At 43.8% G+C, this 15504-nt stretch overlaps 1 protein-coding gene and 2 long non-coding RNA genes across 4 annotated transcripts in view; 2 read left to right on the plus strand and 1 right to left on the minus strand.

The window, feature by feature from the left end:
- The window catches only part of pigq (phosphatidylinositol glycan anchor biosynthesis, class Q), a 31002-nt gene that overhangs the window by 833 nt on the left and 14665 nt on the right, over window positions 1–15504 (plus strand). The window contains exons 2-8 of the mRNA XM_052520035.1: window positions 3272–3521; window positions 4707–4788; window positions 4841–4922; window positions 8287–8677; window positions 9468–9664; window positions 14421–14552; window positions 14766–14886. Coding sequence (XP_052375995.1) covers window positions 3369–3521; window positions 4707–4788; window positions 4841–4922; window positions 8287–8677; window positions 9468–9664; window positions 14421–14552; window positions 14766–14886 — 1158 coding nt within the window. The 5' untranslated portion in view covers window positions 3272–3368. The remainder of the gene's footprint in view (window positions 1–3271; window positions 3522–4706; window positions 4789–4840; window positions 4923–8286; window positions 8678–9467; window positions 9665–14420; window positions 14553–14765; window positions 14887–15504) is intronic.
- LOC127930232 (uncharacterized) lies at window positions 3552–4700 on the plus strand. The gene is made up of 3 exons (XR_008137391.1): window positions 3552–3905; window positions 3964–4369; window positions 4433–4700. It is a non-coding gene; the product is annotated as an uncharacterized LOC127930232 (long non-coding RNA).
- LOC127930235 (uncharacterized) lies at window positions 6696–8226 on the minus strand. Of its 2 annotated transcripts, XR_008137399.1 has the most exons (4): window positions 8189–8225; window positions 8048–8094; window positions 7860–7953; window positions 6696–7578 (listed from the first exon to the last, which is right to left on the minus strand). It is a non-coding gene; the product is annotated as an uncharacterized LOC127930235 (long non-coding RNA). The 2 variants fall into 2 exon arrangements; XR_008137400.1 differs by lacking the exon at window positions 8048–8094 and having other exon boundaries at window positions 8189–8226.

Below are 15504 nucleotides of genomic sequence, written 5' to 3' on the forward strand. Positions count from 1 at the left end.
GTCACTCTGACAACCCTCCTGATTCTGGGTCATGTTTATTAAACAACATCGGCTCACACCACACGAGGACATCCACAATGTGACAAGATGAAACACTGGTATACACAGTATAACTAAACTATATACAGACCTTAATGTTACTACTTTTGGGGGGAACTAGTGTAGGTATAGTAATTATTAGTAACTAGTATAGCTGGGTAATGGGTATACTAATTATTGGCAACTAGTATAGCTGGTTAATGGGTATACTAATTATTGGTAACTAGTATAGCTGGGTAATGGGTATACTAATTATTGGTAACTAGTATAGCTGGGTAATGGGTATACTAATTATTGGTAACTAGTGTAGCTGGGTAATGGGTATACTAATTATTGGTAACTAGTATAGCTGGGTAATGGGTATACTAATTATTGGTAACTAGTGTAGCTGGGTAATGGGTATACTAATTATTGGTAACTAGTATAGCTGGGTAATGGGTATACTAATTATTGGTAACTAGTGTAGCTGGGTAATGGGTATACTAATTATTGGTAACTAGTGTAGCTGGGTAATGGGTATACTAATTATTGGTAACTAGTATAGCTGGGTAATGGGTATACTAATTATTGGTAACTAGTATAGCTGGGTAATGGGTATACTAATTATTGGTAACTAGTGTAGGTGGGTAATGGGTACTGATTATTGGTAACTAGTGTAGGTGGGTAATGGGTACTGATTATTGGTAACTAGTGTAGCTGGGTAATGGGTACTGATTATTGGTAACTAGTGTAGGTGGGTAATGGGTACTGATTATTGGTAACTAGTGTAGGTGGGTAATGGGTACTGATTATTGGTAACTAGTGTAGGTGGGTAATGGGTACTGATTATTGGTAACTAGTGTAGGTGGGTAATGGGTACTGATTATTGGGAACTAGTGTAGCTGGGTAATGGGTACTGATTATTGGTAACTAGTGTAGGTGGGTAATGGGTACTGATTATTGGTAACTAGTGTAGGTGGGTAATGGGTACTGATTATTGGGAACTAGTGTAGCTGGGTAATGGGTACTGATTATTGGGAACTAGTGTAGCTGGGTAATGGGTACTGATTATTGGGAACTAGTGTAGGTGGGTAATGGGTACTGATTATTGGTAACTAGTGTAGGTGGGTAATGGGTACTGATTATTGGTAACTAGTGTAGCTGGGTAATGGGTACTGATTATTGGGAACTAGTGTAGCTGGGTAATGGGTACTGATTATTGGTAACTAGTGTAGGTGGGTAATGGGTACTGATTATTGGGAACTAGTGTAGGTGGGTAATGGGTACTGATTATTGGTAACTAGTGTAGCTGGGTAATGGGTACTGATTATTGGTAACTAGTGTAGCTGGGTAATGGGTACTGATTATTGGTAACTAGTGTAGCTGGGTAATGGGTACTGATTATTGGTAACTAGTGTAGGTGGGTAATGGGTACTGATTATTGGTAACTAGTGTAGGTGGGTAATGGGTACTAATTATTGGGAACTAGTGTAGCTGGGTAATGGGTACTAATTATTGGGAACTAGTGTAGCTGGGTAATGGGATTATAACTAATGGGTATACTAAGTGTTATTGGGAACTAGTGTAGCTGGGTAATGGGTACTGATTATTGGTAACTAGTGTAGGTGGGTAATGGGTACTGATTATTGGTAACTAGTGTAGGTGGGTAATGGGTACTGATTATTGGTAACTAGTGTAGGTGGGTAATGGGTACTGATTATTGGTAACTAGTGTAGCTGGGTAATGGGTATACTAATTATTGGGAACTAGTGTAGCTGGGTAATGGGTACTGATTATTGGTAACTAGTGTAGGTGGGTAATGGGTACTAATTATTGGGAACTAGTGTAGGTGGGTAATGGGTACTAATTATTGGGAACTAGTGTAGCTGGGTAATGGGTACTGATTATTGGTAATCTAGTGTAGCTGGGTAATTGGTATACTAATTATTGGTAACTAGTGTAGCTGGGTAATTATTGGTAAATGGGTAACTAGTGTAGCTAATTATTGGTAACTAGTGTAGCTGGGTAATGGGTATACTAATTATTGGGAACTAGTGTAGCTGGGTAATGGGTATACTAATTATTGGTAACTAGTGTAGGTGGGTAATGGGTACTGATTATTGGTAACTAGTGTAGGTGGGTAATGGGTACTGATTATTGGGAACTAGTGTAGCTGGGTAATGGGTACTGATTATTGGTAACTAGTGTAGCTGGGTAATGGGTATACTAATTATTGGGAACTAGTGTAGCTGGGTAATGGGTACTGATTATTGGTAACTAGTGTAGGTGGGTAATGGGTACTGATTATTGGTAACTAGTGTAGGTGGGTAATGGGTACTAATTATTGGTAACTAGTGTAGGTGGGTAATGGGTACTGATTATTGGTAACTAGTGTAGCTGGGTAATGGGTATACTAATTATTGGGAACTAGTGTAGCTGGGTAATGGGTATACTAATTATTGGTAACTAGTGTAGGTGGGTAATGGGTACTAATTATTGGGAACTAGTGTAGGTGGGTAATGGGTACTAATTATTGGGAACTAGTGTAGCTGGGTAATGGGTACTGATTATTGGTAATCTAGTGTAGCTGGGTAATTGGTATACTAATTATTGGGAACTAGTGTAGCTGGGTAATGGGTATACTAATTATTGGTAACTAGTGTAGCTGGGTAATGGGTACTAATTATTGGTAACTAGTGTAGCTGGGTAATGGGTATACTAATTATTGGGAACTAGTGTAGCTGGGTAATGGGTATACTAATTATTGGGAACTAGTGTAGCTGGGTAATGGGTATACTAATTATTGGTAACTAGTGTAGCTGGGTAATGGGTACTGATTATTGGTAACTAGTGTAGCTGGGTAATGGGTACTGATTATTGGTAACTAGTGTAGGTGGGTAATGGGTATACTAATTATTGGTAACTAGTGTAGGTGGGTAATGGGTACTGATTATTGGTAACTAGTATAGCTGGGTAATGGGTATACTAATTATTGGGAACTAGTATAGCTGGGTAATGGGTATACTAATTATTGGTAACTAGTGTAGGTGGGTAATTGGTACTGATTATTGGGAACTAGTATAGCTGGGTAATGGGTACTGATTATTGGGAACTAGTGTAGGTGGGTAATGGGTACTGATTATTGGTAACTAGTGTAGCTGGGTAATGGGTACTGATTATTGGTAACTAGTGTAGCTGGGTAATGGGTATACTAATTATTTCATCCTTCACAAAATGTTTCTCCATTCTGCAGGTATCTGAAGACACTAGGCTAACCCGTGATCACCTACCCCAGGAGGTTAGACTGAAGGAGCGTGCCTGACCTCTGACCCCTGACCTCCAGTCCCATCATGGTGCTGAAGATTTTCTTCCCTCAGTGCTGTAACAAGGCAGACAGTGGGCTGCTTGTGGGGCGATGGATCCCAGGACAGAACTCGGCCGTGGTGCTAGCTGTTATCCACTACCCCTTCATCCCTGGACAGGTCAAGCAGTACATCCACCAGGTAGAGTGTGTGCATGTGTGTGCGTGTGTATGTGTCAGTCAGTGTGTATGTGTCAGTCAGTGTGTATGTGTCAGTCAGTGTGTATCCGGGGCGGCAGGTAGCCTAATGGTTAGAGGGGCGGGCCAGTAACCGAAAGGTTGCTAGATCAAATCCCCGAGCTGACAAGGTAAAAATCTGTCGTTCTGCCCCTGAACAAGGCAGTTAACCCACTGTTCCCCAGTAGGCCGTCATTGTAAATAAGAATGTGTTCTTAACTGACCTGCCTAGTTAAATAAATGTTAAATATGAATATATATATATTTTTTAAATCTGTCAGTCAGTGTGTAGCTGTCAGTCACCCAATACCCCTTCATCCCTTGTCAGGTCAAACAGTACATACAGCAGGTAGAGAGTGTGTGTGTTTTAACCTTCCTGTCCCTGGTCCAGATGGTACATACAGCAGGTAGAGAGTGTGTGTGTTGTAACCTTCCTGTCCCTGGTCCAGATGGTACATACAGCAGGTAGAGAGTGTGTGTGTTGTAACCTTCCTGTCCCTGGTCCAGATGGTACATACAGCAGGTAGAGAGTGTGTGTGTTGTAACCTTCCTGTCCCTGGTCCAGATGGTACATACAGCAGGTAGAGAGTGTGTGTGTTGTAACCTTCCTGTCCCTGGTCCAGATGGTACATACAGCAGGTAGAGAGTGTGTGTGTTGTAACCTTCCTGTCCCTGGTCCAGATGGTACATACAGCAGGTAGAGAGTGTGTGTGTTGTAACCTTCCTGTCCCTGGTCCAGATGGTACATACAGCAGGTAGAGAGTGTGTGTGTTGTAACCTTCCTGTCCCTGGTCCAGATGGTACATACAGCAGGTAGAGAGTGTGTGTGTTGTAACCTTCCTGTCCTGTCCCTGGTCCAGATGGTACATACAGCAGGTAGAGAGTGTGTGTGTTGTAACCTTCCTGTCCCTGGTCCAGATGGTACATACAGCAGGTAGAGAGTGTGTGTGTTGTAACCTTCCTGTCCCTGGTCCAGATGGTACATACAGCAGGTAGAGAGTGTGTGTGTTGTAACCTTCCTGTCCCTGGTCCAGATGGTACATACAGCAGGTAGAGAGTGTGTGTGTTGTAACCTTCCTGTCCCTGGTCCAGATGGTACATACAGCAGGTAGAGAGTGTGTGTGTTTTAACCTTCCTGTCCCTGGTCCAGATGCGTGGTCAGAGTGGGGTGGATCTGACTGTGCTGGGCTCGTGGAGCATGCCCAAGGAGGGCCTGGTCCAGATGGCATACAGCAGGTAGAGAGTGTTGTGTTGTAACCTTCCAGTCACCATCTTCCCCAGCAGGGGACAGTGGCTCCAGCTCAGTGGAGATGGGCAAGATAGGCTTCTGGTGTAACCTTCCGTCCCTGGTCAGATGGGACCAGAGGTAAGTCTGTGTGTTTTAACCCCTGTCCCTATTGGTCCAGATGGTACAACAGCAGGTACTTTAGTTGTGTGTTAAAACCTTCCTGTCCCTGTTCCAGATGGTAAAGAGCAGGTAGAGAGTTCCCTGTTTTAGACACTTCCTGTCCCTGGTCCAGTTGGTATATATGGTACACTACTTTAGTTCCCTCCCTATAAAGACACTACTTTAGTTCCCTATTAAAGACCTCCTTTGTTCCCTATATAAAGACACTACTTTAGTTGTGTATATAAAGACCTCCTTCCCTGTTCCAGATGGTACATAAAGCACTACTTTGTTTATATAAAGACACTACTTTGTTCCCTATATAAAGACACTACCTTTAGATGGTAAAGACACTACTGTTAGTTCCCTGTATATAAAGACACTACTTTAGTTCCCTGTATAAAGACACTTCCTTTGTTCCCTGGTATAAAGGAGACTACTTTAGTTCTGTCCCTGGTCCAGATGGTAAACAGCAGGTCACTGTTGTTGTTATAACCTTCCTGTCCCTGGTCCAGATTACATATAAAGACACTACTTTAGTTCCCTATATAAAGACACTACTTTAGTTCCCTATGGTATAAAGACAGTGTGTGTGTTTAGTTCCTCTCCCTATCCAATGGACACAGCAGGTAGAGAGTTGTGTGTTAAAGACCTCCTGTTGTTCCAGATATACAACACAGGTAGAGAGTGTTGTGTTAACCTTATAAAGTCCCTGGTCCAGTTCCCTACATACAAGTAGACACTACTTTAGTTCCCTATATAAAGACACTACTTGTCCCTGGTAGTTCCCTATGGTAAAGACACTACTTTGTGTTGTAACCTTCCTCCCTGGTCCAATGGACATACAGCAGGTAGAGAGTGTCCCTATTAAAGACACTACTTTGGTCCAGATGGTAAAGACACTGAAATGGTAAAGACATACAGCAGGTTTAGTGTGTGTATATAAAGACACTACTGGTTCCCAGATGGTCATCTACTGGTTCCCTCAGATGGTAAAGAGCAGGTAGTTGTGTTGTTTTAACCTTCCTGTCCCTGTTCCAGATATAAACACACTACTTTAGTTCCCTGTTAAACCACTGTCCCTGTTCCAGATGGTAAATACAGCAGGTACTTTAGTTCCCTGTTGTAGACCTCCTGTCCCTGGTCCAGATGGTAAATACACAGGTAGACTGTGTGTGTGTCCCTATAAAGACACTACCTATATAAAGACCTACTTCCCTGTTCCCTACATACAAAGACAGTACCTTTGTCCCTCCAGATGGTAAAGACACCTTTAGTTCCCTATAAAGACACTGGTCCAGTTCCCTATATAAAGACACTGTTTGTTCCCTCCTATCACTGGTCCAGATGGTACATACAGCAGGTAGAAGTGTGTGTGTTGTAACCTTCCTGTCCCTGGTCCAGATGGACATACTTTAGTTCCCATCACTGTGTTGTTGTCACTACTGTCCCTGGTCCAGAAGGTACTACAGCTAGGTAGAAGTGTGTGTACTTTAACCTTCCTGTCCCTGGTCCAGAAGACATGTTCAGGTGGGGTATATAAAGACCTTTGTTCCCTGGGCTCAGATAGCATGCCCAAAGACACTGTTTTCTCCCTATATAAAGACATACTTCCCCCTATATAGACACCTCCAGCTCCAGATGAGATAAAGACACTACTTTACGTTCCCATACTGGACCAAAGACATGTTCAGGTAGAGAGTGTGTGTATAAATAACCTTTAGTTCCCTGGCCACTATTGTTCCCATATAAAGACACTACTTTAGTTCCCTATATAAAGACACTACTTTAGGTCCCTATATAAAGACACTACTTTAGTTCCCTATATAAAGACACTACTTTAGTTCCCTATATAAAGACACTACTTTAGTTCCCTATATAAAGACACTACTTTAGTTCCCTATATAAAGACACTACTTTAGTTCCCTATATAAAGACACTACCTGGTCAAAGGTCGTGCACTATGTAGGGAATAGGGTGCCATAGAGCTCTGGTCTAAAGTAGTGCACTATGTAGGGAATAGGGTGCCATAGAGCTCTGGTCTAAAGTAGTGCACTATGTAGGGAATAGTGTGTCATAGAGCTCTGGTCTAAAGTAGTGCACTATGTAGGGAATAGGGTGTCATAGAGCTCTGGTCTAAAGTAGTGCACTATGTAGGGAATAGGGTGCCATAGAGCTCTTGTCTAAAGTAGTGCACTATGTAGGGAATAGGGTGTCATAGAGCTCTTGTCTAAAGTAGTGCACTATGTAGGGAATAGGGTGTTATTTGGGATGCAGACTTTGTAACAACATCAAATGTGTTTTGTTTAGATTCAGAGACCACTCTCTTTGGAGATCAACTGTTGATATCGAATTATTGACGAATGGCTTTCTTATGAAATGAATGTTCTGTCTATAGACCTGCATCACTGTTTTCTCACACTGAAATGAATGTTCTGTCTATAGACCTGCATCACTGTTTTCTCACACTGAAATGAATGTTCTGTCTATAGACCTGCATCACTGTTTTCTCACACTGAAATGAATGTTCTGTCTATAGACCTGCATCACTGTTTTCTCACACTGAAATGAATGTTCTGTCTATAGACCTGCATCACTGTTTTCTCACACTGAAATGAATGTTCTGTCTGTAGACCTGCATCACTGTTTTCTCACACTGAAATGAATGTTCTGTCTATAGACCTGCATCACTGTTTTCTCACACTGAAATGAATGTTCTGTCTATAGACTGCATCACTGTTTTCTCACACTGAAATGAATGTTCTGTCTATAGACCTGCATCACTGTATTCTCACACTGAAATGAATGTTCTGTCTATAGACCTGCATCACTGTATTCTCACACTGAAATGAATGTTCTGTCTATAGACCTGCATCACTGTATTCTCACACTGAAATTAATGTTCTGTCTATAGACCTGCATCACTGTATTCTCACACTGAAATGAATGTTCTGTCTGTAGACCTGCATCACTGTTTTCTCACACTGAAATGAATGTTCTGTCTATAGACCTGCATCACTGTATTCTCACACTGAAATGAAGGTTCTGTCTATAGACGTGCATCACTGTTGTCTCACACTGAAATGAATGTTCTGTCTGTAGACCTGCATCACTGTTTTCTCACACTGAAATGAATGTTCTGTCTATAGACCTGCATCACTATTTTCTCACACTGAAATGAATGTTCTGTCTATAGACCTGCATCACTATTGTCTCACACTGAAATGAATGTTCTGTCTATAGACCTGCATCACTGTTTTCTCACACTGAAATGAATGTTCTGTCTGTAGACCTGCATCACTGTTTTGTCATAGCAAAAGTAAGTTAACAAGAGTTTGTAAATTAGATGGCTTAATTCACTCTGCTCTTTTTATTTCATAGAGACACATATGTCTGTATATTTAATCAAAAGGCGGATATTTCTGTTGTTATCATCATGCAGTGCATCTGTAATAAAATGTCCCTCTGCCCCTGCCGTAGATGGGAAGCTGATACAACAGGAAAAGGAGCTGAAAGAGGATGGTGGTGGAGAGAAAGGAGAGGGGAAGAAAGGAGGGAAGGGAGGAGCAACAAAGAGAGGAGGAGGAGAGAATAAAGTAGAGGGAGAGGAAGGAGCAGGAGAGAAGGACAAGGTGATCTTTATCCACTATGAACAGAGGAAGGTCATGCTGTCTCAGCTGCACCCCATAGAGAACGGGGTTCCTGACCCTCAGACTGAGTCACAACTACCACAGGTGAGGACGTGGACTCACGGCCTGATTTACATGTAGATGTTGTTGTTGTTGTTATACACATGTGTTGTCTGTTGTTGTTGTTGTTGTTGTTATACACATGTGTTGTCTGTTGTTGTTGTTATACACATGTGTTGTCTGTTGTTGTTATTGTTGTTGTTATACATATGGTGTCTGTTGTTGTTGCTGTTGTTGTTGTTATATGTGTTGTCTGTTGTTGTTGTTGTTATATGTGTTGTCTGTTGTTGTTGTTGTTGTTGTAATATATGTGTTGTCTGTTGTTGTTGTAATATATGTGTTGTCTGTTGTTGTTGTTGTTGTTGTAATATATGTGTTGTCTGTTGTTGTTGTTGTTATATGTGTTGTCTGTTGTTGTTGTTGTAATATATGTGTTGTCTGTTGTTGTTGTTGTAATATATGTGTTGTCTGTTGTTGTTGTAATATATGTGTTGTCTGTTGTTGTTGTTGCTGCTGCAGGTGTTGTCTGTAATTGTTGTTGCTGCTGCAGGTGTTGTCTGTAATTGTTGTTGCTGCTGCAGGTGTTGTCTGTAATTGTTGTTGCTGCTGCAGGTGTTGTCTGTAATTGTTGTTGCTGCTGCAGGTGTTGTCTGTAATTGTTGTTGCTGCTGCAGGTGTTGTCTGTAATTTTTGTTGCTGCTGCAGGTGTTGTCTGTAATTGTTGTTGCTGCTGCAGGTGTTGTCTGTAATTGTTGTTGCTGCTGCAGGTGTTGTCTGTAATCGTTGTTGTTGTTGCTGCAGGTGTTGTCTGTAATTGTTGTTGCTGCTGCTGCAGGTGTTTGGGACAGTGAGTCAGAGTGAGCCGCTGTTCTTCCTGGATAAGTATGATGACGGCCCAGTGAAGATGACCCACTGGCAATCAGAGGGACGGGAGGGATCCATTATAGTAGAACTGATGAAACAGGCCTCGACACCGCTCTGTCTGCTAACCACCTGGATGCTAACACTGTGGACCAGCCTCTGTAGTAGCAGGTAAGGGGTGTGTGTCAGTACCTGTCTGTCTGCTAACCACCTGGATGCTAACACTGTGGACCAGCCTCTGTAGTAGCAGGTAAGGGGGTGTGTGTCAGTACCTGTCTGTCTGCTAACCACCTGGATGCTAACACTGTGGACCAGCCTCTGTAGTAGCAGGTAAGGGGTGTGTGTCAGTACCTGTCTGTCTGCTAACCACCTGGATGCTAACACTGTGGACCAGCCTCTGTAGTAGCAGGTAAGGGGTGTGTGTCAGTACCTGTCTGTCTGCTAACCACCTGGATGCTAACACTGTGGACCAGCCTCTGTAGTAGCAGGTAAGGGGTGTGTGTCAGTACCTGTCTGTCTGCTAACCACCTGGATGCTAACACTGTGGACCAGCCTCTGTAGTAGCAGGTAAGGGGTGTGTGTCAGTACCTGTCTGTCTGCTAACCACCTGGATGCTAACACTGTGGACCAGCCTCTGTAGTAGCAGGTAAGGGGTGTGTGTCAGTACCTGTGTCTGCTAACCACCTGGATACTAACACTGTGGACCAGCCTCTGTAGTAGCAGGTAAGGGGGTGTGTGTCAGTACCTGTGTCTGCTAACCACCTGGATACTAACACTGTGGACCAGCCTCTGTAGTAGCAGGTAAGGGGTGTGTGTCAGTACCTGTCTGTCTGCTAACCACCTGGATGCTAACACTGTGGACCAGCCTCTGTAGTAGCAGGTAAGGGGTGTGTGTCAGTACCTGTCTGTCTGCTAACCACCTGGATACTAACACTGTGGACCCTGTACGTTCGTCAGTTGCAACTCTTTATGTGCCAAGAGACACTGACCCTGTCTGTCTGTCTGTCTGTCTGTCTGTCTGTCTGTCTGTCTCCCCAGGATATTGAATGTGTCTGTCTGTCTGTCTCCCCAGGATATTGAATGTGTCTGTCTGTCTGTCTGTCTGTCTCCCCAGGATATTGAATGTGTCTGTCTGTCTGTCTGTCTCCCCAGGATATTGAATGTGTCTGTCTGTCTGTCTGTCTCCCCAGGATATTGAATGTGTCTGTCTGTCTGTCTCCCCAGGATATTGAATGTGTCTGTCTGTCTGTCTCCCCAGGATATTGAATGTGTCTGTCTGTCTGTCTCCCCAGGATATTGAATGTGTCTGTCTGTCTGTCTCCCCAGGATATTGAATGTCTGTCTGTCTGTCTGTCCCCAGGATATTGAATGTGTCTGTCTGTCTGTCTGTCTGTCTGTCTGTCTGTCTGTCTGTCTGTCTCCCCTGTCTGTCTGTCTCCCCAGGATATTGAATGTGTCTGTCTGTCTCCCCAGGATATTGAATGTGCTGTCTGTCTGTCTCCCCAGGATATTGAATGTCTGTCTGTCTGTCTGTCTCTCCCCAGGATATTGAATGTGTCTGTCTGTCTGTCTGTCTCCCCAGGATATTGAATGTGTCTGTCTGTCTGTCTGTCTCCCCAGGATATTGAATGTGTCTGTCTGTCTCCCCAGGATATTGAATGTGTCTGTCTGTCTCCCCAGGATACTGAATGTGTCTGTCTGTCTCCCCAGGATATTGAATGTGTCTGTCTGTCTGTCTCCCCAGGATATTGAATGTGTCTGTCTGTCTCCCCAGGATATTGAATGTGTCTGTCTGTCTGTCTCCCCAGGATATTGAATGTGTCTGTCTGTCTGTCTCCCCAGGATATTGAATGTGTCTGTCTGTCTGTCTCCCCAGGATATTGAATGTGTCTGTCTGTCTCCCCAGGATATTGAATGTGTCTGTCTGTCTCCCCAGGATATTGAATGTGTCTGTCTGTCTGTCTGTCCCCAGGATATTGAATGTGTCTGTCTGTCTCCCCAGGATATTGAATGTGTCTGTCTGTCTGTCTGTCTCCCCAGGATATTGAATGTGTCTGTCTGTCTCCCCAGGATATTGAATGTGTCTGTCTGTCTGTCTCCCCAGGATATTGAATGTGTCTGTCTGTCTGTCTGTCTCCCCAGGATATTGAATGTGTCTGTCTGTCTCCCCAGGATATTGAATGTGCCTGTCTGTCTCCCCAGGATATTGAATGTGTCTGTCTGTCTCCCCAGGATATTGAATGTGTCTGTCTGTCTCCCCAGGATATTGAATGTGTCTGTCTGTCTGTCTCCCCAGGATATTGAATGTGTCTGTCTGTCTGTCTGTCTGTCTGTCTGTCTCCCCAGGATATTGAATGTGTCTGTCTGTCTGTCTCCCCAGGATATTGAATGTGTCTGTCTGTCTGTCTGTCTGTCTCCCCAGGATATTGAATCTGTCTGTCTGTCTCCCCAGGATATTGAATGTGTCTGTCTGTCTGTCTCCCCAGGATATTGAATGTGTCTGTCTGTCTGTCTGTCTCCCCAGGATATTGAATGTGTCTGTCTGTCTGTCTCCCCAGGATATTGAATGTGTCTGTCTGTCTCCCCAGGATATTGAATGTGTCTGTCTGTCTGTCTCCCCAGGATATTGAATGTGTCTGTCTGTCTCCCCAGGATATTGAATGTGTCTGTCTGTCTGTCTGTCTCCCCAGGATATTGAATGTGTCTGTCTGTCTGTCTCCCCAGGATATTGAATGTGTCTGTCTGTCTCCCCAGGATATTGAATGTGTCTGTCTGTCTCCCCAGGATATTGAATGTGTCTGTCTGTCTCCCCAGGATATTGAATGTCTGTCTGTCTGTCTGTCTCCCCAGGATATTGAATGTGTCTGTCTGTCTCCCCAGGATATTGAATGTGTCTGTCTGTCTCCCCAGGATATTGAATGTGTCTGTCTGTCTGTCTGTCTGTCTCCCCAGGATATTGAATGTGTCTGTCTGTCTCCCCAGGATATTGAATGTGTCTGTCTGTCTGTCTCCCCAGGATATTGAATGTGTCTGTCTGTCTCCCCAGGATATTGAATGTGTCTGTCTGTCTCCCCAGGATATTGAATGTGTCTGTCTGTCTGTCTGTCTGTCTGTCTCCCCAGGATATTGAATGTGTCTGTCTGTCTCCCCAGGATATTGAATGTGTCTGTCTGTCTCCCCAGGATATTGAATGTGTCTGTCTGTCTGTCTCCCAGGATATTGAATGTGTCTGTCTCCCCAGGATATTGAATGTGTCTGTCTGTCTCCCCAGGATATTGAATGTGTCTGTCTGTCTCCCCAGGATATTGAATGTGTCTGTCTGTCTGTCTCCCCAGGATATTGAATGTGTCTGTCTGTCTGTCTGTCTCCCCAGGATATTGAATGTGTCTGTCTGTCTGTCTGTCTGTCTCCCCAGGATATTGAATGTGTCTGTCTGTCTGTCTGTCTGTCTCCCCAGGATATTGAATGTGTCTGTCTGTCTGTCTGTCTCCCCAGGATACTGAATGTGTCTGTCTGTCTGTCTCCCCAGGATATTGAATGTGTCTGTCTGTCTGTCTGTCTGTCTGTCTCCCCAGGATATTGAATGTGTCTGTCTGTCTCCCCAGGATATTGAATGTGTCTGTCTGTCTGTCTGTCTGTCTGTCTGTCTGTCTCCCCAGGATATTGAATGTGTCTGTCTGTCTGTCTCCCCAGGATATTGAATGTGTCTGTCTGTCTGTCTCCCAGGATATTGAATGTGTCTGTCTGTCTGTCTGTCTGTCTCCCCAGGATATTGAATGTGTCTGTCTGTCTGTCTCCCCAGGATATTGAATGTGTCTGTCTGTCTCCCCAGGATATTGAATGTGTCTGTCTGTCTGTCTCCCCAGGATATTGAATGTGTCTGTCTGTCTGTCTGTCTCCCCAGGATATTGAATGTGTCTGTCTGTCTGTCTGTCTGTCTCCCCAGGATATTGAATGTGTCTGTCTGTCTGTCTCCCCAGGATACTGAATGTGTCTGTCTGTCTCCCCAGGATATTGAATGTGTCTGTCTGTCTCCCCAGGATATTGAATGTGTCTGTCTGTCTGTCTGTCTCCCCAGGATATTGAATGTGTCTGTCTGTCTCCCCAGGATATTGAATGTGTCTGTCTGTCTGTCTCCCCAGGATATTGAATGTGTCTGTCTGTCTGTCTCCCCAGGATATTGAATGTGCCTGTCTGTCTGTCTGTCTCCCCAGGATATTGAATGTGTCTGTCTGTCTGTCTCCCCAGGATATTGAATGTGTCTGTCTGTCTCCCCAGGATATTGAATGTGTCTGTCTGTCTCCCCAGGATATTGAATGTGTCTGTCTGTCTCCCCAGGATATTGAATGTGTCTGTCTGTCTGTCTGTCTCCCCAGGATATTGAATGTGTCTGTCTGTCTGTCTCCCCAGGATATTGAATGTGTCTGTCTGTCTGTCTCCCCAGGATATTGAATGTGTCTGTCTGTCTGTCTGTCTGTCTCCCAGGATATTGAATGTGTCTGTCTGTCTGTCTCCCCAGGATATTGAATGTGTCTGTCTGTCTGTCTCCCCAGGATATTGAATGTGTCTGTCTGTCTGTCTCCCCAGGATATTGAATGTGTCTGTCTGTCTGTCTCCCCAGGATATTGAATGTGTCTGTCTGTCTCCCCAGGATATTGAATGTGTCTGTCTGTCTGTCCCCCAGGATATTGAATGTGTCTGTCTGTCTGTCTGTCTGTCTCCCCAGGATATTGAATGTGTCTGTCTGTCTGTCTGTCTGTCTGTCCCCCAGGATATTGAATGTGTCTGTCTGTCTGTCTGTCTGTCTCCCCAGGATATTGAATGTGTCTGTCTGTCTGTCTGTCTGTCTCCCCAGGATATTGAATGTGTCTGTCTGTCTCCCCAGGATATTGAATGTGTCTGTCTGTCTGTCTGTCTGTCTCCCCAGGATATTGAATGTGTACCCGGTGAGGTTCATCTCCAGTAAGTTGTCTACGTGTGTTCAGCTGAGCTACAGAACAGAACACCTTCAGACAGTCTGCTCTCCTACCAGAGCCACCGCACACAACCACTTCATGAGGTAGAGACACACACACACACACACACACACACACACACACACACACACACACACACACACAGCCCCGTGGCAGACTGGCTACAAGATGGTATCTAACTCACCCCATTGCGTCTCAAATCGCACACTATTCCCTGTATAGTGCAGTGCATTTGACCAGAGCCCTTATTGACCTCGGGTCAAAAGTAGTGACTCTCTCTCTTTCTCTCCACACAGGAAAGCCAATATCTTTGTGTCGTTCTTTGTGGATGTGTCTCTGGGCCTGCTGTTGGTGTCGTGGATGTATAGAGAGAACCGTATAGGCAAACTGGCCAACACACTGGTACCGGCTGCTGACGTAAGACATCATGGACAACATTTCCCCGGTGCAAAAGCAATGTACAACAAATTACCTTTAAACCTCATTTATAATCTGTCAGAGAGATTTTCTTTAAAATAAAAATGTCTTCAACGACGTTCAGTATCGAGAGGTGACTATTTCTGTATCGCTCAGTTGACTAAAGGTGACTATTATAAATGAGGTTTAAAGGTAATTTATTTATTTATTTATTTCTGTATCGCTCAGTTGACTAAAGGTGACTATTATAAATGAGGTTTAAAGGTAATTTATTTATTTATTTATTTCTGTATCGCTCAGTTGACTAAAGGTGACTATTATAAATGAGGTTTAAAGGTAATTTATTTATTTATTTATTTCTGTATCGCTCAGTTGACTAAAGGTGACTATTATAAATGAGGTTTAAAGGTTATTTATTTATTTATTTCTGTATCGCTCAGTTGCCTCTAGTTACATAACCACCTCCGTAAAACTCACATTGGTGAAGATGAGCTTCAAATTAAATCACGTTGCCACATTATCAAGAGGTTCAGGGTCGTTTTTGCCCTACGAAATATCCCCCTCAATATCCCCCTCAATATCCCCCTCAATATCCAACCCAATATCCCCTAGAATATC

Source organism: Oncorhynchus keta, chromosome 5 (assembly GCF_023373465.1).
Source record: "Oncorhynchus keta strain PuntledgeMale-10-30-2019 chromosome 5, Oket_V2, whole genome shotgun sequence".
In the NCBI taxonomy this organism is placed as follows: Eukaryota; Metazoa; Chordata; class Actinopteri; order Salmoniformes; family Salmonidae; genus Oncorhynchus; species Oncorhynchus keta.